Source organism: Lipotes vexillifer, unplaced genomic scaffold, assembly GCF_000442215.2.
Source record: "Lipotes vexillifer unplaced genomic scaffold, Lipotes_vexillifer_v1.1 scaffold272, whole genome shotgun sequence".
In the NCBI taxonomy this organism is placed as follows: Eukaryota; Metazoa; Chordata; class Mammalia; order Artiodactyla; family Lipotidae; genus Lipotes; species Lipotes vexillifer.
This window is the reverse complement of record NW_006772469.1, coordinates 3,015,205-3,031,524: the sequence shown is the minus strand read 5'-3', so window position 1 is coordinate 3,031,524 and position 16,320 is coordinate 3,015,205. Positions and strand designations below refer to the sequence as shown.

The following is a 16,320-nucleotide window of genomic DNA, read 5'->3' as shown; positions in this document are numbered from 1 at the left end:
TCCACTGCATTCACTCTTCCACCACCTGCTGGACGTGAAAAGCTCTCCGGAGCCCATCTCGGTAATAATTTTTACTTTAACTCACCCTTCCCACCCCTGGGGGGTCTTAGACTACCTGCCTCCCCGGCAAGGGACCCCCTTGGGGATTATGCAGAAAGCACCAGGCTGAAGGCGGAAGAGCCGGAAAAGCTTGAGTCCCTTAACCTGAGTTTTTCCCACCAGTCCCCTTCTCACCCCTTCCCGCGCCCAGGTAAGTGTGTGCTGGGACCAAAAGACCCTTGTAAATCCCTTTCGGAGGTCTGGCGGCGTCCCTACTCCATCTCTCTTACCCATCTCCGTGTTCAAGGAAAGACTGAGCCAAGTTCTCACCAAAGCGCACCCTTTCTGAATCTTGCTCGTGAGGGCTTGGTAGTGTGAGCGCTCCTGGCGAGAGCTGACGCAGGTTTATCACCCCCAGGCAACTAGCTGCTCATGTCAGCCGCGGCTGGAGGGCCAGAGAATCCCTCGGGGCTAAACCGCAGCCCCCTTTCCCTTCACAGAACTCAGACTCAGGCAATGCGCGCGGGATCCGTGCGTGCGCTGAGTGGCCAGCTGTCTGCCAGAGGTTCTCCAGGTGCCAAGCGAAACGGGAAAAGGCCCTCTCCAGGTCTTTTGGTACTTCCCTTTCCGACCCCAAAACTGATTCCCACCACCACCACCACCACTCTCAGAGGGCCGAGGCTTTAGGAGGAGGCGGGCCGGGCCGCGCTCGGAGAGGCGTTGCCACTTGGCGAAAGCGCTCGGGGCTGCGGGGCGCGGGCAGGCCGGAGAGAAGGTTTCCAGGCAGGCGGCGCCGCCGTAGGGAGCGCCCAGACCAGCAAAGAGTTAAAGGGAGGGGACGTGGGCTGTCACGCGTCATTGGGCAGATTATGTGCAGCAAACAAAAAGTGTGTGTCTGTGTGCCAGTCAGTCACTGCATCGAGTCCATCTGTACAACTCTCTCTCTCTCTCTCTCTCTCTCTCTCTCTCTGTACCTCTCTCTCTCTCTCTCTCTCTCTCTCTCTCTCTCTCTCTCTTTCTCTCGGAGACTCTCTCTCTCTCTCTCTCTCTCTCTCTCTCTCTCCCCTCATTTCTCTCTCCACGTCTCTCCATCTCTCTCTCCTCTCTTTAGGCAGAGCCTACAAGATAGCAACACCAGCACCTCTTGACATGGAAATACATTGATACAGTAGGCAAAAGAAACACTCGATTGCATCTCCCGGTTCCAGGTGGCCTTATTTGGGCGATTTGATCCTGACCTTTTTCCTGGTAAGTCTATTTGCATTGATGGGAGAGGAGGATGGGAGGAAGGCAGGTTTGGTGGGGAGAGTGGAACATTTTGTCCTCCGTCTTCTCATTATCCAGAAAGGGCGGGGGGGATAATTATTGACCGGATCTCTACTGCCAATAGGGTTATACAAAGGGAGGAGGGGTGGAGAGCCCTTTGGCGATGAAGCCAGCGACTGGGGAGCGCGCGGCCGCCAGACAATGCCTGCCTACGGGGAAGGGCGAGCGGCCGGCGGCAGCGACGGCTTTCGGCGAGCCCAGCGGGCTCTGGGAGGATCCCCCGGGCGTCTGAGAACCCGGGCTTAGAGGAGGATGCAGAACTGTGAAAGGTTAGGTGGCAAAGGCGACCGCGCGCGGGCAGCAGAGCCCAGGCTCTCGCCCAGCTGTATTGTGACCGACTCGAGGCTCGTGGCGGCCGCCGCGGCGACGCGAACCCTTATTAGCGCGGCGTAGCGAGGATCTTTTCACCGTATTGTTAGGTAGAACTGCATTTTAATGATTGGTCCCTGCTGTTGCCCGAAGTGACGGGGCGACCTCTCGGCACAATGAAACGCTTGTGTGAAAGAGACTTTTAAAAGGAAGAGAAAAATTGGAGCATAAAACGCTGAATTGAGGAAATTGAAAAGGAGAGAATAGGATTCCGTTGAAAAGGAGGTTCTGAGGGATTTTTTTAAATGTATTTAAATTTGCAGTTGGAAATCAGAAGGGCTACCTCGTGTTGGGTAAAATGCCCAGGGATAGATGCTGTAGCATAATAAAGTAAGTTTCTACTGTATGGATATTTTCTCTTATTCCTGCCTGGCATATACAGCCCATACTTAACATTTGGGGGATGTAGCAGAGTGAATGGAAAGGAGGCTGACCAAAGTTTCATGCTCTGTTAGCTGGAAAGAAAAAAATAAATAAAAGCACTACCTTGTAATCACATTGGCAAGATTAATTGGTTAATAGACATAAAGATAAAAATGAACATGACTAATATTATTCCAGGAAGAACAGCTTCTGAGGAAAAGAATTAGGTTTCCCTTTCCTGCTACTTAAATTGTACAAAATATACTTAAATAACTGCCTATGAAGACGTTATTAGGGAAAAACACCAACTTGGAGGAATCTTTTAATCAGTCAGAAAGAGTAAACAATGCAGTTAGTTTAAAGCCACTTTAAAATTTAAATATCTGTTTTGTTTGTTTGTTTAATGATAAGTCTTGTGGGGGGGGCTGTCCAGTGGCAAAGAAAGGAAAATGTCTCCTTATGACAGCTTAATAATAGAGAGCTCTCCATCGGGGCATCACTTTCTGAATTACTGCGGATTAAACAGCTGGAGAGCCCACCGAGGTCTACTCAAGCGGGGCTGCCCCCTCTTGCCCAGACAAGGTCCTATCTGGGGGGAGTGAGCATTCACCAATCATTACACACGCGGTATTTCAGACTGGGGACCCTTCAGTCCTGCCTTATACCTGCACACTTCATGAGGCACATGCGACTCTATCCACCCCCTTGTACAACAAGGTAACTGGGATTCACCCTCATCCATAAATAAGCATGTCGAGAAAAAAATAATTACCTCTGCTTGCTGCTTTTAATTAAAGCCCTCGGAGGGACAGTGTTGGATTATGGTAATGAGCAGACACACGTCCCCTCTAGTAGGCTGCAGAGAAAGGCTAGCTGACATGGAATCAGTGGCCCTGACACTCTACTTGAAATCCATTCGCCATGCTCCGCTGTCTCCGCCTGCTCGCAAATGCTGCTCCCCTCTTTGGAAGAAAAAATAGAATAAAATCAGCTCCCCGGCGCCCAGTTCAATACGTAAGAGTAGAAGAGAGGAGCTTTCTCCCAAGGGTTAGAAGTTTCTCTCAGTCTGGAAAGTCTATAGGCTAGTAAAAAATCCTATTGTTCTTCCCTTCTTTCTCCCTCCCCCCATCCTCCCCCAAGGTAATGAAAAAAGCGATCTTCTCTTTCCTAGCCCAGTTTTTCTTTCTCTCTAGCAGTCAGTCGTCTCTAAGCTCCCCCATCACAATTTTTTAAAATAATTTTTAGAGGAAAAGAAAGTACTCTTCGTTGGCATCCTTGTAATATGCCAGATTTAATCTGCCATTGGCTTTATTTTTGAAATAAGAGCGATGCAAAAACCAGGCAAATTCAAGAAAAATCTGTCTAGTAGTCAAAGCGTTCTGCCTGGATTCATAGAGGCAAAAGGAGTAATGTAACTCGCTTTAATTGTCCTGTGTATCTGTCTTCAGTGATGGAGGATTCGGGCATCCAGAGAGGCATCTGGGATGGAGATGCCAAAGCTGTCCAACAATGTCTGACAGATATTTTTACCAGCGTTTACACCACCTGCGACATCCCTGAGAATGCTATATTTGGTCCCTGCGTCCTGAGCCATACTTCCCTGTACGACAGCATAGCTTTCATAGCTCTCAAGTCCACCGACAAGAGAACGGTCCCTTATATCTTCCGGGTAAGTCTTGGCCGATGCTGTGTAGGGCTATGAAGGTAATATCCTTTTGAAAATGGACTAAGAATCATTCTAATGACAAGCTGAGACAGGTTCTGAATGTAGAAAATGCAATGATACGTGCCATTCTATTTTTCACACCAAAAATTAGTAAAGGAAAATTAAACTCAAAAGTATTGTCAACTGATTTTCCGAAATAAGTGACAAAATTTGATTTTGAATGCCAGATATGTCTAAATCAGTGCCTCAGTTCTGGGCTTTCCTGGAGATGAACACCACTTCCTTAACATTTTGGGAGGTTTCACTAGGGTTGAGGCTATTTGCATACTAAGTACTTGCTATAAGTACTTTTATTATAAATATTGGGTGCATTTGCCTTCCAATCCCAGAGGCCTCTTGTTCCCTGGAATATTACTCTTTCAGGTTAAGCTAGCTAGTGCCTAGAGTTTGTATTTAAATAAAAATGTTAATGTTTTGACAATGAAACATCATTAAAGTCATATGTTTGAGTGTGAAAAGTCCTCCTAGTCTTCCTATTCTTTCTTTACAAAGAACTATTAATTGTTTAAGCCAAAATTAGGAAGATGAGTGAATGCCACGGAATAATTTTTAAAACCTAAGCCTGCTTTTTACTTCTAAATCAAAGAAAATTCCCCATACTTTTGCAACGTGGGATAATTTAGCAATCAATTCTCAGGAGGTTAACACTAATTTGAAGTGTAAGAAGAAATTTGCTAATATGGTGTTCAACCAATATACGACGACTTAAATAATCTACATAATTGATGCAGCTTTCTAGGAACATTATCTTGCCTGCCGGCCACAAACATGAGGATGGATGTTAACTCGGGTCAAGTTTTTGGAAGCTTGACCTCAGATAATTCTTTGGGAAAGAATAACAGAGGAAATGGCCCTGGCTCCTGTGGCTTCATTCTCTCACAAGAGTCTCCCTCCCTCATCCCCTTCCTTCTTGTATTCTTTCTTTTTTCTAAACTGTAGGTAGACACCTCAGCGGCGAATGGTTCCTCAGAAGGTCTGATGTGGCTGCGTTTGGTCCAATCAGCCAGAGATAAAGAGGAGCAGAACCTTGAAGCCTACATAAAAAACGGACAGCTGTTTTACCGCTCTCTCCGCAGGATTGCCAAAGATGAGGAGTTATTAGTTTGGTACGGGAAAGAACTGACTGAGTTACTCTTGCTCTGCCCCTCTAGATCCCACAGCAAAATGAATGGTAGGTTGGCTCTCGACCTGCGTCTGGGCCCTTAGCTAGCGGGGGAGCGACGCAGGGAGCGGCGGGGCTCACTCTGGCGCCTCGGCGCGCCTTTCCTCCCTTGGAATGCCTCATAGGGAGCTTCTGAGATATAGTCCGGAATGAAGCTGGGACAGCTAGGTGAGGATAACTCGGGGCACGCTTGGCTTAATGACTGCACTCCCCCCAAATCAGGAGGGAAAGTTAGATCGGGTCTTTCACGATGTTTTGTACTCAGGCACTCAGGCCCTGAGAGGCGAAGGTGGATTTGTGAAGGGGGTGATGGCAAACTGGCCTAGAGACGATGCTGAGTAATCATGTGGTGTGTGTGTGTGTGTGTGTGTGTGTGTGTGCGCGCGCGCGCGCGCAACTGTGTGTATGTGGTGTTTGCTCACTAAGCAGGGTCGTCCCCTTACACATGCCTGGAATGCAGCCAACGTTTCCAGTTTGAGTTTCCCTATGTGGCGCATCTGCGCTTCCGCTGCCCCAAGAGACTTCACAGCGTTGATGTGAGCCCCCGAGAGGAGCAAGGCAGCGGCGTGGGCACCAAGGATCACGGGGGCGGTGGCGGCGGCAAGGACCAGCAGCCGCCGCAGCCGCAGGAGGCACCCTTGGGTCCCAGCCCCAAGTTCTGCAAAGCCGGCCCGGTCCACCACTACCCGGCCCCCTCCCCCGAGGGCGGTAATCCGCCTGCGGCGGGCGGCGGCGGCAGCAGCGCGAAGCCGTCCACGGACTTTCACAACCTGGCGCGGGAGCTGGAGAACTCCGGGGGAGCCAGCAGCTGCTCCCCAGTGCGGAGCCTCAGCGGCTGCAGTGACCACCAGGGGGCGGAGCTGAGTCCCGACGGCAACGCCGCGGGCGTGGGTAAAGGGAAGAGGAAATTCCCGGAGGAGGCGGCGGAGGGCGGCGGCGGCGGCGGCGGCGGCGGCGGCGGTGGCGGCGCGGGGCTGGTGGGGGGTCGGGGCCGCTTCGCCGAGCGGCCCCCGCCCGCCTCCAAGGAGGACCTGGTGTGCACGCCCCAACAGTACCGCGCCTCGGGCAGCTACTTCGGCCTGGAAGAGAACAGCCGCCTGTTCGCGCCGCCCAGCCCGGAGACAGGCGAGGCGAAGCGCAGCGCCTTCGTGGAGGTGAAGAAGGCGGCCCGAGCGGCCGGTGTGCAGGAGGAGGCGGCCGCCGACGGCGGGAGCACGGCCGCCGAGGAGCAGGACGCGGGCGGCGGCGGCTCCGCCACGCCCGTGGCCGCGTCGCCGGCTGGCTCCGAGAAGCTGCTGGCCCCGCGGCCCGGGGGAGCGCTGCCCGGCCGGCTGGAGAGCGGCAGCCCGGCGCGGGGCAGCGCCTTCACCTCAGTGCAGCAGCTGGGCGGTGCGGGCGGCAACGGCGCAGGGGGCGGTGCAGGCGCTGGAGCCGCGGGCGGGGCGGGCGGCGGCCAGGGCGCAGCGTCGGACGAGCGCAAAAGCGCCTTCTCGCAGCCGGCGCGCTCCTTCTCTCAGCTGTCCCCGCTGGTGCTGGGCCAGAAGCTGAGCGCGCTCGAGCCCTGCCACCCCGGAGACGGTGTGGGCCCCACCAGACTGTACCCCGCCGCCTCCGATGCTCTGGCCGTGAAGCTCCAAGGAGCTGCGGACCTGAACGGAGGTTGCGGGTCTCTGCCGAGCGGCGGTGGCGGCAGCGGCGGCGGGCTGCCCAAACAGAGCCCCTTCCTCTACGCCACCGCCTTCTGGCCCAAGAGTTCCGCCGCCGCGGCGGCCGCGGCGGCTGCGGCCGCGGGGCCCCTGCAGTTGCAGCTGCCCTCGGCGCTCCTCTACGCCCCCGCCTTCTGGCCCAAGAGTTCCGCCGCCGCGGCGGCCGCGGCGGCTGCGGCCGCGGGGCCCCTGCAGTTGCAGCTGCCCTCGGCGCTCACGCTGCTGCCGCCCTCCTTCACCTCTCTGTGTCTGCCCGCGCAGAACTGGTGCGCCAAGTGCAATGCCTCCTTCCGGATGACCTCCGACCTGGTGTACCACATGAGGTCGCATCACAAAAAGGAGTATGCCATGGAGCCCTTGGTGAAACGAAGACGGGAGGAGAAACTCAAGTGCCCCATTTGCAACGAGTCCTTCAGGGAGCGCCACCACCTCTCCAGGCACATGACCTCGCATAATTGACACGGAAAGGACTCCAGCTTTCCACGCGCGCACACGCACAGTCGAGCCCTGCAGGAGCAAACACACGAGGACATCCACCACCTCCTTGTGACCTGAAACATCGCACCCAGACACACACACACACTCAAACACGTGCTCTGCCCCCCCAACCTTTACATCCAAGTGTTTACCCGTGACCTACACTACACACACACACACACACACACACACAAACACACACACACGAGACAAGATGGTGGATTTTTGATTGGGTGGGGTGTTTAAGAGGTTTTCTTTTGAATGCACGTATTTTCACTTTCCCCAAGACAGTACATTTTTTTAAATGTCATATATTGCAACATATTGATGCATTTGTCATACGTTTCTACTTAAATTATTAAGCACTTACGATTTAGATGGAATAATATGTAAGGGCAAAATTTATTTTAGATATAAAGTAAAGGAGGAGGGTGAGATGCTTTCTGCATCTCTTGATTACAGTTTGTGTTCCTACAAAAACAAGCAAAACAAAATAAAAAGAGGGTCACCATTCAGTTTAAGTTTCCAGGGGGAAGTGCATGTATCATGAAATGATTATGGACTTCAATGAAGAATGTCATCATTGTGTAAATATGTATTTCCTTTTAATACAAAGTGTAATTTTGTGCCAGTGAAATGGAGTCTGAATAGTTATGTGTTTCTTTTATCCCTGGAAAGATTTATTAAACTTTATATAGATTATCTGGATATGTTGGATGCTTTGACAATAAATGACTATTTTCTTCAAAGCAATTATTGGGAAGGTGTTTTAAAATGTTTTTTGTAGCTAAGGGCTACACTCTGAGTATATACCATATATTTTCATTGAGTGCCCGAAAAGAAGGGGAAGAAACTGCAGAACAAAGGAACGATAAACCCTACCCCACTTGTATTATTTACTCTAAGCCAGTTTTGAGCCTACAAGTGAGAAGACAAAGTTTGATTATTATTTGGAAAATCTTTATCTGGAGAGTGTTGAGCTTCTTGATCAAAGGACAAATCATCTAAGCAAAGATGCCTGCCATGAAGCTAACCTGTCCCTGGGATGTCATCATTCTTTTCAGCAGCAGGATAACTAGCATTTTCACAAGTGGCCAAAGACAAATAATTTTCAGACCTGGATCAGGGAGACCAGGTGAAAAGCCCACTTTAGGTTCTACTAGTGATGCTTACATGGAAGAGTATCTTGTGCTCTAGAACCCTTCAGCTTTCTGTCATTACCCATTAAGAGACTCTATGGAGAGCTTCTTTAGAAACCAAGGTGAAATGGCCATGGTAGTGTATGTATTGGCCCAGTTCTCCCTGCACAGACTTGAACAGCTGCACAGCCTCTGGAAAAAAACTAGCCCTGGAGCATTACAATACAGAAGACCTTGAGAACTTTCCTCCTCTCCCTGCCCTTCGTCTTATGACATGTCCCTCTGTACTCTTCATATAGTGACAACAGTTCTGAAACAGAGCGTATGTATGTAGGTGTATGTGGTATGTCCAGAAACCATTAGATGCAAAACCAAATGAATGATGATCCTTTAGGTCTTAGGGTAGCTTGTACTTAATCCATGGACATCTTCAGAGTCACTCCATAGGTGCTCTAGAAACCAATATTACACTGTTTGATCCATCACAAGAGGTGTTCGTTCCCATTTGTAATTCCTTCCTTCACATCTTGCCAACCCTCCCCTATGTCAGAAGAAGGATATTTCTGAAAAGGTCTGAAATGTGAAACTTGCACAAGGTCTCATTGCAGGCCTTCGATGGTTTTCCCTAAAAGGGTTTTGAAGCCTTCATTATCTTAAGAGGACTACATAACGAGTTACCATTAGGCAGGTAGAGACCAGGGGTAAGGCAAAGAGATGTATCCATAGTGTGATTGGTGGAAAAAGCAGGTTGACTTTCTTAAGATTATCCAAGTACTTTTTGTGCTACATTTCTTTGAGGCCTGATCTCACTTTTCCTAGGCAACAGTTAGGTGATCTGAAACACTAATCCCCAGCAAAGTGTGATGAGAAGAACAGTCCAAAATTCCCATTCTAACTCTTCTCTGCATGACTAGTATGACCTTGCATCATTATTGGTATCATTAATTTACCTGCATTTTGGTTTTCTTATCTGTACAATGAGTGAGACAGGTTCTGCTATCTTTAAAGCACTTCTGGCACTGGAGAATTGTTTTTTCTAATGGTCTAATAGGCTCCAATTAAATCTAAAGGGGGCTTTCTAGACAAAAGGCCAAGATTGCTTTGGAGTAAATTTGATGGCAAGAAGTGAGAAAGCTATTTGGAGGTAAATGGAAGGTGGGCCGCAAGAGATCCTTAAATCACTATGCCTGAGAGGCTGACTAAATTGTCCATGCCTGGAACACTAATGGATCTCTAGAGCAAAAGTTTCTTAAAAACCAACCAACCCAGGTTGCCTAGGGCCTAACTTAAAAACAAAAACCAAATCATAAACAAAAAACCTGGAATGCCCCTTTGTTTCTGTCTCATCCTTCCAGAATCTTCCTTTCACTAGTTGTATTACATGTTGGGGATTCAAAGATGAACTTAGATCTACATAAACAGTAAGTAAATACTGCTTTTTGAAAAAGACTTCCCTATAGTGTAGAATCTTATTTTTTGAAGGACGCATGTAGACAATTTTGAGCTCCCCCTGTGTTTTCCTTTATACGGTCATTAATTTAATCACACAGTCAGGAAGAAAGCCGAGCCTTGGCGGAGCTAATGCCCAGGCGATCCAGGTAGGTGTGTTAATGGCAGACACTTTAGGGCTGGGCAGTTTTGCTGACCAGTCTGCCTACAAGACTTTCTTTGGCGGGAAGCAGTAGGGGAAGGGTGCCCAAAGCTAGTTTTGCCTTCAGCCAAGACAAACTGAGAAATGTTTTATTTTAATGTTGCATTTTCAAGCTTTTGGATGTATCTTAACTTTGTCAAATGAGAGTTTCTAAAATCCTGTAACCCCACTCATCTGCCAAGCTAGCTGAGGTTGCTGGCTGAAGCCGTAGGCGTAAATGTCTGCACCCAGCTGCGGAGCAAACAAGGTCACAGGGTCATGCAGGCTTGGAGCAGGCTGGTGCCGTGAAGTCCAGGCTGGTGGCCTGAGCTCCGAGTGCCTGCCGAAATCGCACGTCCTGAAGACTGGGGAAAAGGCAGCTCAAGCGGCTGCCTCACCAGCCTTTGCTGTGTCCCGGTCAGGGGCAGAATGTTTGAGATTGACCCGGCGCCTAGCGTCTGCGATCTCCAAGCGTGCTCTCTGCGGGGATTGCGAACCCCTCTCCTCTTCGGGCTTTTGCGAGTGGGAGGGGGGACGCCTCTACTTTCCCAAGAGGAGCTTGCAGAGTGTAGCTGACGCTTACAGGCGTGCGGAAACCGGAGGGTTGGGGAAAGAACGCACGCACATCTCTGCACCTGTTCGCAGGCGCTGGAGAGCCGAGACCGAAACCGGACCCACCTGGGAAAGTTCCCAAGGTCCTGGGCCCACTCCTAGGCTCTGTGGCTCTCCGAGGCCCAGAGGACCTTGTGTAGCCTTCGCGCCCGCGGGCCAGCCCGTTTCGAGCGCGTGCCGCCGCAGCCGCCGCAGTCGGGCGCCTCGGTGGAGGTGAAGGGACAGGGGTCCAGCGGCGTGGCGCATTTCTCTCTCCCCCTCCCGTCTCTGAATCGCTGTGCACCGCCCGCTTTCCGTCCTCTATTAAGTTTGCCCTTCCCGCAGCTTATCTCTTTAGGCGCCCTGTCCAGTGAGCGTGACCCCCAGCGCGGAAACCTGGGACACCCGGGACCAGTCATACCCAGAAAACGACCAGGAAGTGCACGCCCTACTCCCCCGACTCCGAGGGCCCCAAAGCGGCCTCGCCTCGTGAGTCAGGGGCTTCTCCTCTCTTTCTCCATCCGTGTCCATGATCGGCCCAGACTCCCTTCCGCCCGCTAGGACCGTGCAGCCGGCTCGGGTGGAGGAGTCCACGACTGATCTGCAGGGCCCCGGGCAGATGCCCTCAGGGAGGGGCACAAGCCCAGGTCTGTGGCAGCCCTCAGCCCTCGGCGGCGCGGAGACTCGGCGCGTAAGCGAATCATCGCCGACCCACCGACCTAGCGCGGGCAAGCGCGGCAACCAAGGATCCACGCGCAAATCTAAAAAAGGCTTTAGATTTCTTTTTTCTCCCCTTGCCCAATCCCATATTCTGGAATCGGTTAGCTCATTCTGTGGTATCTCCCGTTTCCCCTTCCCTCGATACCTCCTGACTTCCACGCTCTTTTCCGTCTCTTAAGTACTTCTGGAGATTTGAGATCTTTCCTGGAGTTTTATTAGGAAACCCCTCTTTGATGATTCTCAATCATTCAGGCAACTAACTCCTATGGTAGTCTCACCAGACCAACGGGAGACTGCACTGTCAATTTACTGGGCACTGAGGACTACTGCACACCCTACCCGGGTTTTCAAAGAGATGGGAAGCGCCAGTACCCACCCAGACAGCCCCACCCCAACACCCACCCACATACACACCCATGTGTGTCGCTTCTTGAACAGTTCCTCCAAAGAGAGGAAGCAGCCGTCCTGACTTTTGAACTGATGTGCTTTTGGCCTTGCTTGGAAATATTGTCGTCCCTTGAAGGTGCAAAAATACCTCCAGGGGGTGTAGAAATACCTCACACCATTCCCAGTTCAGCCCAGAAACTGAACTGGTGATGGGTGAGAAGCTGGGCCGCCTCCTTTTCCTCTTCCAAATGGGTTTTGGTTGACAGGTGGGCCATGAAGCCTAGAATGATGAGGCAGAAACATAAGTGTTAGGCCGGTGGACCTGAGTGCCTGCTGGCTCCATAATCTGGCTGGGCGGGCAGAAGGGGCACTCTCTGGCTCTCTGCTTCACAGATCCTATTCCTAAGGCAATTTTTGCTTTTCTTATTTTAAATTGGACTTAAAACTTTTTAGAAACATGTCTGTTCTCCAGGACTAGAGGATGAAGAACCGGAAGTAAAAGTTCTTATAAAAAGTTCTTTTAAAAAACTCTCTAGGGTTAGAGGTCTGGTAAGGTGTTCTACTTGAATAGCTAACCTGGTTATGATAATTGTTATTTACTTATCCGTTTTCAAGTTATGTGTGTGTACTGGAATATATATGTATGCATGTTTGCACACATAGTATATATTTACACATTATGTATATATTATGTGCACATATATGTATTCATATATACAAATGTACATATCCATTTTAGTATACACATAGACACAGAACTGGTAGACACTATTCTAAGTACTTTTCATATGTTGACTTGGTTTAATTCTCACAACCTACCCAGGAGGAAGCCTCCTAAGGGTCCCACTCCATCAAGTTTTAGGATTGTGTGGTTGGTATGGCTGTCATCTTGGAACAGAAAGCTGAGATGCAATACCAGAATGTAATGGAAAGAATAGTGGCTCCTAAGTCAGAAAGCCTGTCCGAATTTTGTGACCCTTCCATCTATGTGTCTCAGTTTACTTTACTTGAACTTGTGAATAATACTACCTGTGGGTTTATCACACAGATGTGTCTTGAAAAGCAAATAAAATCATTCACGTAGAAGGTTTGATACTATTATACACGATTGACTTCGCAGTTGGTGAAAGAGATATACTTTTAGCCTCAACTTATCTTCCTCAGGTGGTCAGGAACCTCTATAAGAAATCCTCAGGAACCGCTATAAGAAATCTTCTGTGGTCTTGACTTTCTTTAATGATCTTTGCTCATTTTTAAGCACAGGTGGGAGTGACAGCTGGTTTGATTTCGTGGATGTGTATTTAACTACTCAATGCTTCTTCCTTATGTCCCAAACTTACAGAAGGGTCACTGAAAAAAATATTTGAGAAATAAAATCAAGCAAGCCGTCCAGGGATATGTAGTTTTAATTGCCTTAGCTAGAATAATCTTAAACTATAAGTACAATGTGTTCCCGACACTTAAAACTTATATGCAATCAAAACACTAAGAATGAAAAGGGCTATAAGAGGAGTCCTAGCTATAATTTGCCTTGCTGTAGAAAAGATGATCAAAATGTAGCAGAGTAGCCCATTTCTCTTCCTGAGTACCATGTAACAAAGGGCATCTTGCTTAGAAAGATGTCTCAGTGCTTAATGAAGACGACTCTGGGTCTGCAGATCATGGGGATCCATGAATGATACTAAACCATGAGTCAATGTCATTAGAAGGGGGCCCTGACTCCAGCTCACATTTTTTTAGTGTTTTTAAATGGACCTTGAGCTAGAATGCATTATTTTATTGTACATTTCCCCCTCCTTTAAAATGGAGATTTGAAGAATACCTACACTATCTTCTTCTCTTTCTCAAATCTTCCAGGGAGTAAATTCTTCAGGGAAATATTAAGATCCTTTGTAAACCAAGAACAGGAATGAGATTTGGAAGAAAAAATCATGGGAGAAAAGTAACTAACTCTATCAGTTCTTTGTCCCTTCACTTCTTTTCAGATATCTAGCCACCAATTCCAAATTTCTTTCATCCCAGCGCCCCTGCTTTTTTTTTTTTTTCTGGAGAAAAGCTGGACTGTGGGTTTCATAGGAGAAATCCAGAAAACAGGCACACCCTTGACCAGCAACCCAGAGCACATCTTCTTTGGGGGTTGGAATCTGGGAAAATGTAGCATGATTACACTTTTCTCTGGGGATTCATCTCAGCTGGGTGTGCCGGTGTTACACTATTGCTTGTAGAACTCAAAGTGGACTTTTCAGTGTTTAGTAAGTTTTTTGGTGAAGCGTGCAACTTAAAAAAAAAAAAAAAAGCATTTGAAAGCATTTGATGACTTTTTTCCTCCCAGACAAACAAACGAAGTAAGATCTGTTTTCCCCTCTGGCAAGATTTCACTGGGTCTTTGAAAAAGAAAAACATAGCCAAACAGCGACACCCAGCCCCCAAAATGATGCAAATCATGCAGTTAGAAAAATCTTAGTATCCATAGGATTCTCTAGGTTCAGGGGGTCCAGAATGGAGGTGGAGGAAAAAAAAAGGGAGGAAATATTACTGCAGGGTCCCTCCTAGAAAGAGGGGTAAATCAGACTTCTCCATTAAAATCCTTTTGGAGAGAGTGTAAGTTAAACTATTTGCTTTAGCAGGGCTGGATAGAGGTAAATAGTGAATGCCATGAAGTTTATCTTCATGGACATTTAATGTGCTCTCTGAATTCCATCTCAGAACCTCTCATCCTCAGTTGCCTCTGCCTTATGGCTTTTTTAGATCTCCCTTAGTCCTTTCCCCTCCAGCACAGAGATGGTACAGAAAATTCCAACCAGTATGAATAAATAGGAAGAAACAATTTGAATTGACTTGAAGGTATTTTTTCCTCCATTTGCTTTTTGGGGCTTAATTTCTAATTTTGGAATAATCTAAGGAAAGATGAGACATTGGTATGCAGAGGTACTTCTCTTTGGGGGTGATAATGCCTAAAACTGCTTTCAAACCAGAGATTTTTGATTTTGAGACTGCACTTGAAAGTGTTTATTAAGCTTGCAAACATGTCTAAACTTAAAACCAGGGAGATATTTAGAAAACCTACCTTTCAAAAATCTAATTCCAGGGCTTCCCTGGTGGCGCAGTGCTTGAGAGTCCGCCTGCCGATGCAGGAGACGCGGGTTCGTGCCCCGTTTCGGGAGGATCCCACATGCCGCGGAGCGGCTGGGCCCGTGAGCCATGGCCGCTGGGCCTGCGCGTCCGGAGCCTGTGCTCCGCAAATGGGAGAGGCCACAACAGTGAGAGGCCCGCATAACGCAAGAAAAAAAAAAAAAAAAAAAAAAAATCTAATTCCACACATAGTAAAGATAATAGCATGGTAAGACAAGTTTCATCAAGTTACAAGATTGCCAGCAGCTCACATCTGAATTTCTTAAATCCTTTAAATATTCAAAATACATCTATTTTGGTATTAAGGCAATTTTATAGCAGCTCAAAAACAGGAACCTGGGATTTCAGATAACACAAATTTCTCTTTTCTGGGATGGTGGCTTTCCTTTGAACACATTTCAGGAGAAGAAATTTAAAGTTTAATATGTACAGTTTCTGAGTCCGTGTCATATCGGTTCTTTACAACAGCCTGTTCAGGGACCCAGGAGCATAGTCAACTGGAAAATCAGGTAAAGATACTGAGAAAAAGAGGACTTATGGTAACAAGTTCACAATTTCATTGACTCAGTGAGAGAAAACTCCAAAAGAAGGTAATTCCCAGAAACTCACATTCTCAGAAACTTTCATCAGAAATGATAGAAAGAGCTATCATTTCTATCATTACTGTTCTATTAAAGAGTTATTAAGAGCTCCCAGAGCAGAGGAAAAGTAATATCTTTGGGATTAAAGAGGCCCTAGAGAGAGAGAGGGAAATCTCTAAATCACCTATGTAGCTGTTAAAAATGCAGATTCTCAGACTCACCTCCAAAAATTGAGTAGATCTCATGAGGGGCCCAGAATCTTGCATTTTAAACAGTCATTAGGTGATTCTAGAGCAGGTGGTTCTCGATGCACACTTTGAGAAATACAGTGCAGGGGTTAGAACAGCAACCAGCCCTATAGAAACTTAAAGTAAAATGTGTGCGTCCACAGTCTAGAAAATGGCTCTGTTTCTGAAATACTGAGGCTAAATTGAATTATAGTGCTATAAATATACATTAAATTAAAAAAACTCTTCAGTGATGCTCTATCTTTGTTTCAGATCGATTTTTTTCCATTTCTGGTGTTTCATAACATGTCTACATTTTGCTGTTCTTTTCTCACTCAAGTCTTGGTCACTTTGAACAACAAAAAAATATAAGTGCATAAGAAAGCCTCTGTTAAAGAAAACCTTTAAGCTAAATCTTTATGGAAAATTTTTTAACTGTTCATGGATCATCACCCCCTGAGGGGTTTAATTTTTATTTTTTGGATTTCGATACATTAGGTTTTCTAAAATCATGTCACAACTTATTTGTATATGTGTGTTCACGGCCTGCACCAACTCATACTCTGACACCAAGCTCCTAAAAGCCCTCTTTACCCATGGATTTTGGATGGGTAATAGCAGCAGAATTGAAAATCTCTTGAGCTACCTGTTTGCTCCCTGTTCCAGCTGACCAATCAACCACTGCTGCTTCTCTGCTGATGCCTGCACAGAGGCTGCCGTTTCTAATGGTGAGTGATTCTAAGCC

The 16,320-nt window shown here is 47.9% G+C and overlaps 1 protein-coding gene across 1 annotated transcript; it reads left to right on the top strand.

Annotated features, from left to right (window-relative positions):
- The first annotated feature begins 3,547 nt into the window (after positions 1-3,547).
- On the top strand, positions 3,548-7,150 carry PRDM8 (PR/SET domain 8). Its single transcript, XM_007447565.1, has 4 exons — positions 3,548-3,766; positions 4,763-4,994; positions 5,415-6,745; positions 6,836-7,150. The coding sequence occupies exons 1-4, from the start codon at positions 3,548-3,550 to the stop codon at positions 7,148-7,150; spliced, it is 2,097 nt and encodes a 698-aa protein (XP_007447627.1).
- The last annotated feature ends 9,170 nt before the right edge of the window (positions 7,151-16,320 follow it).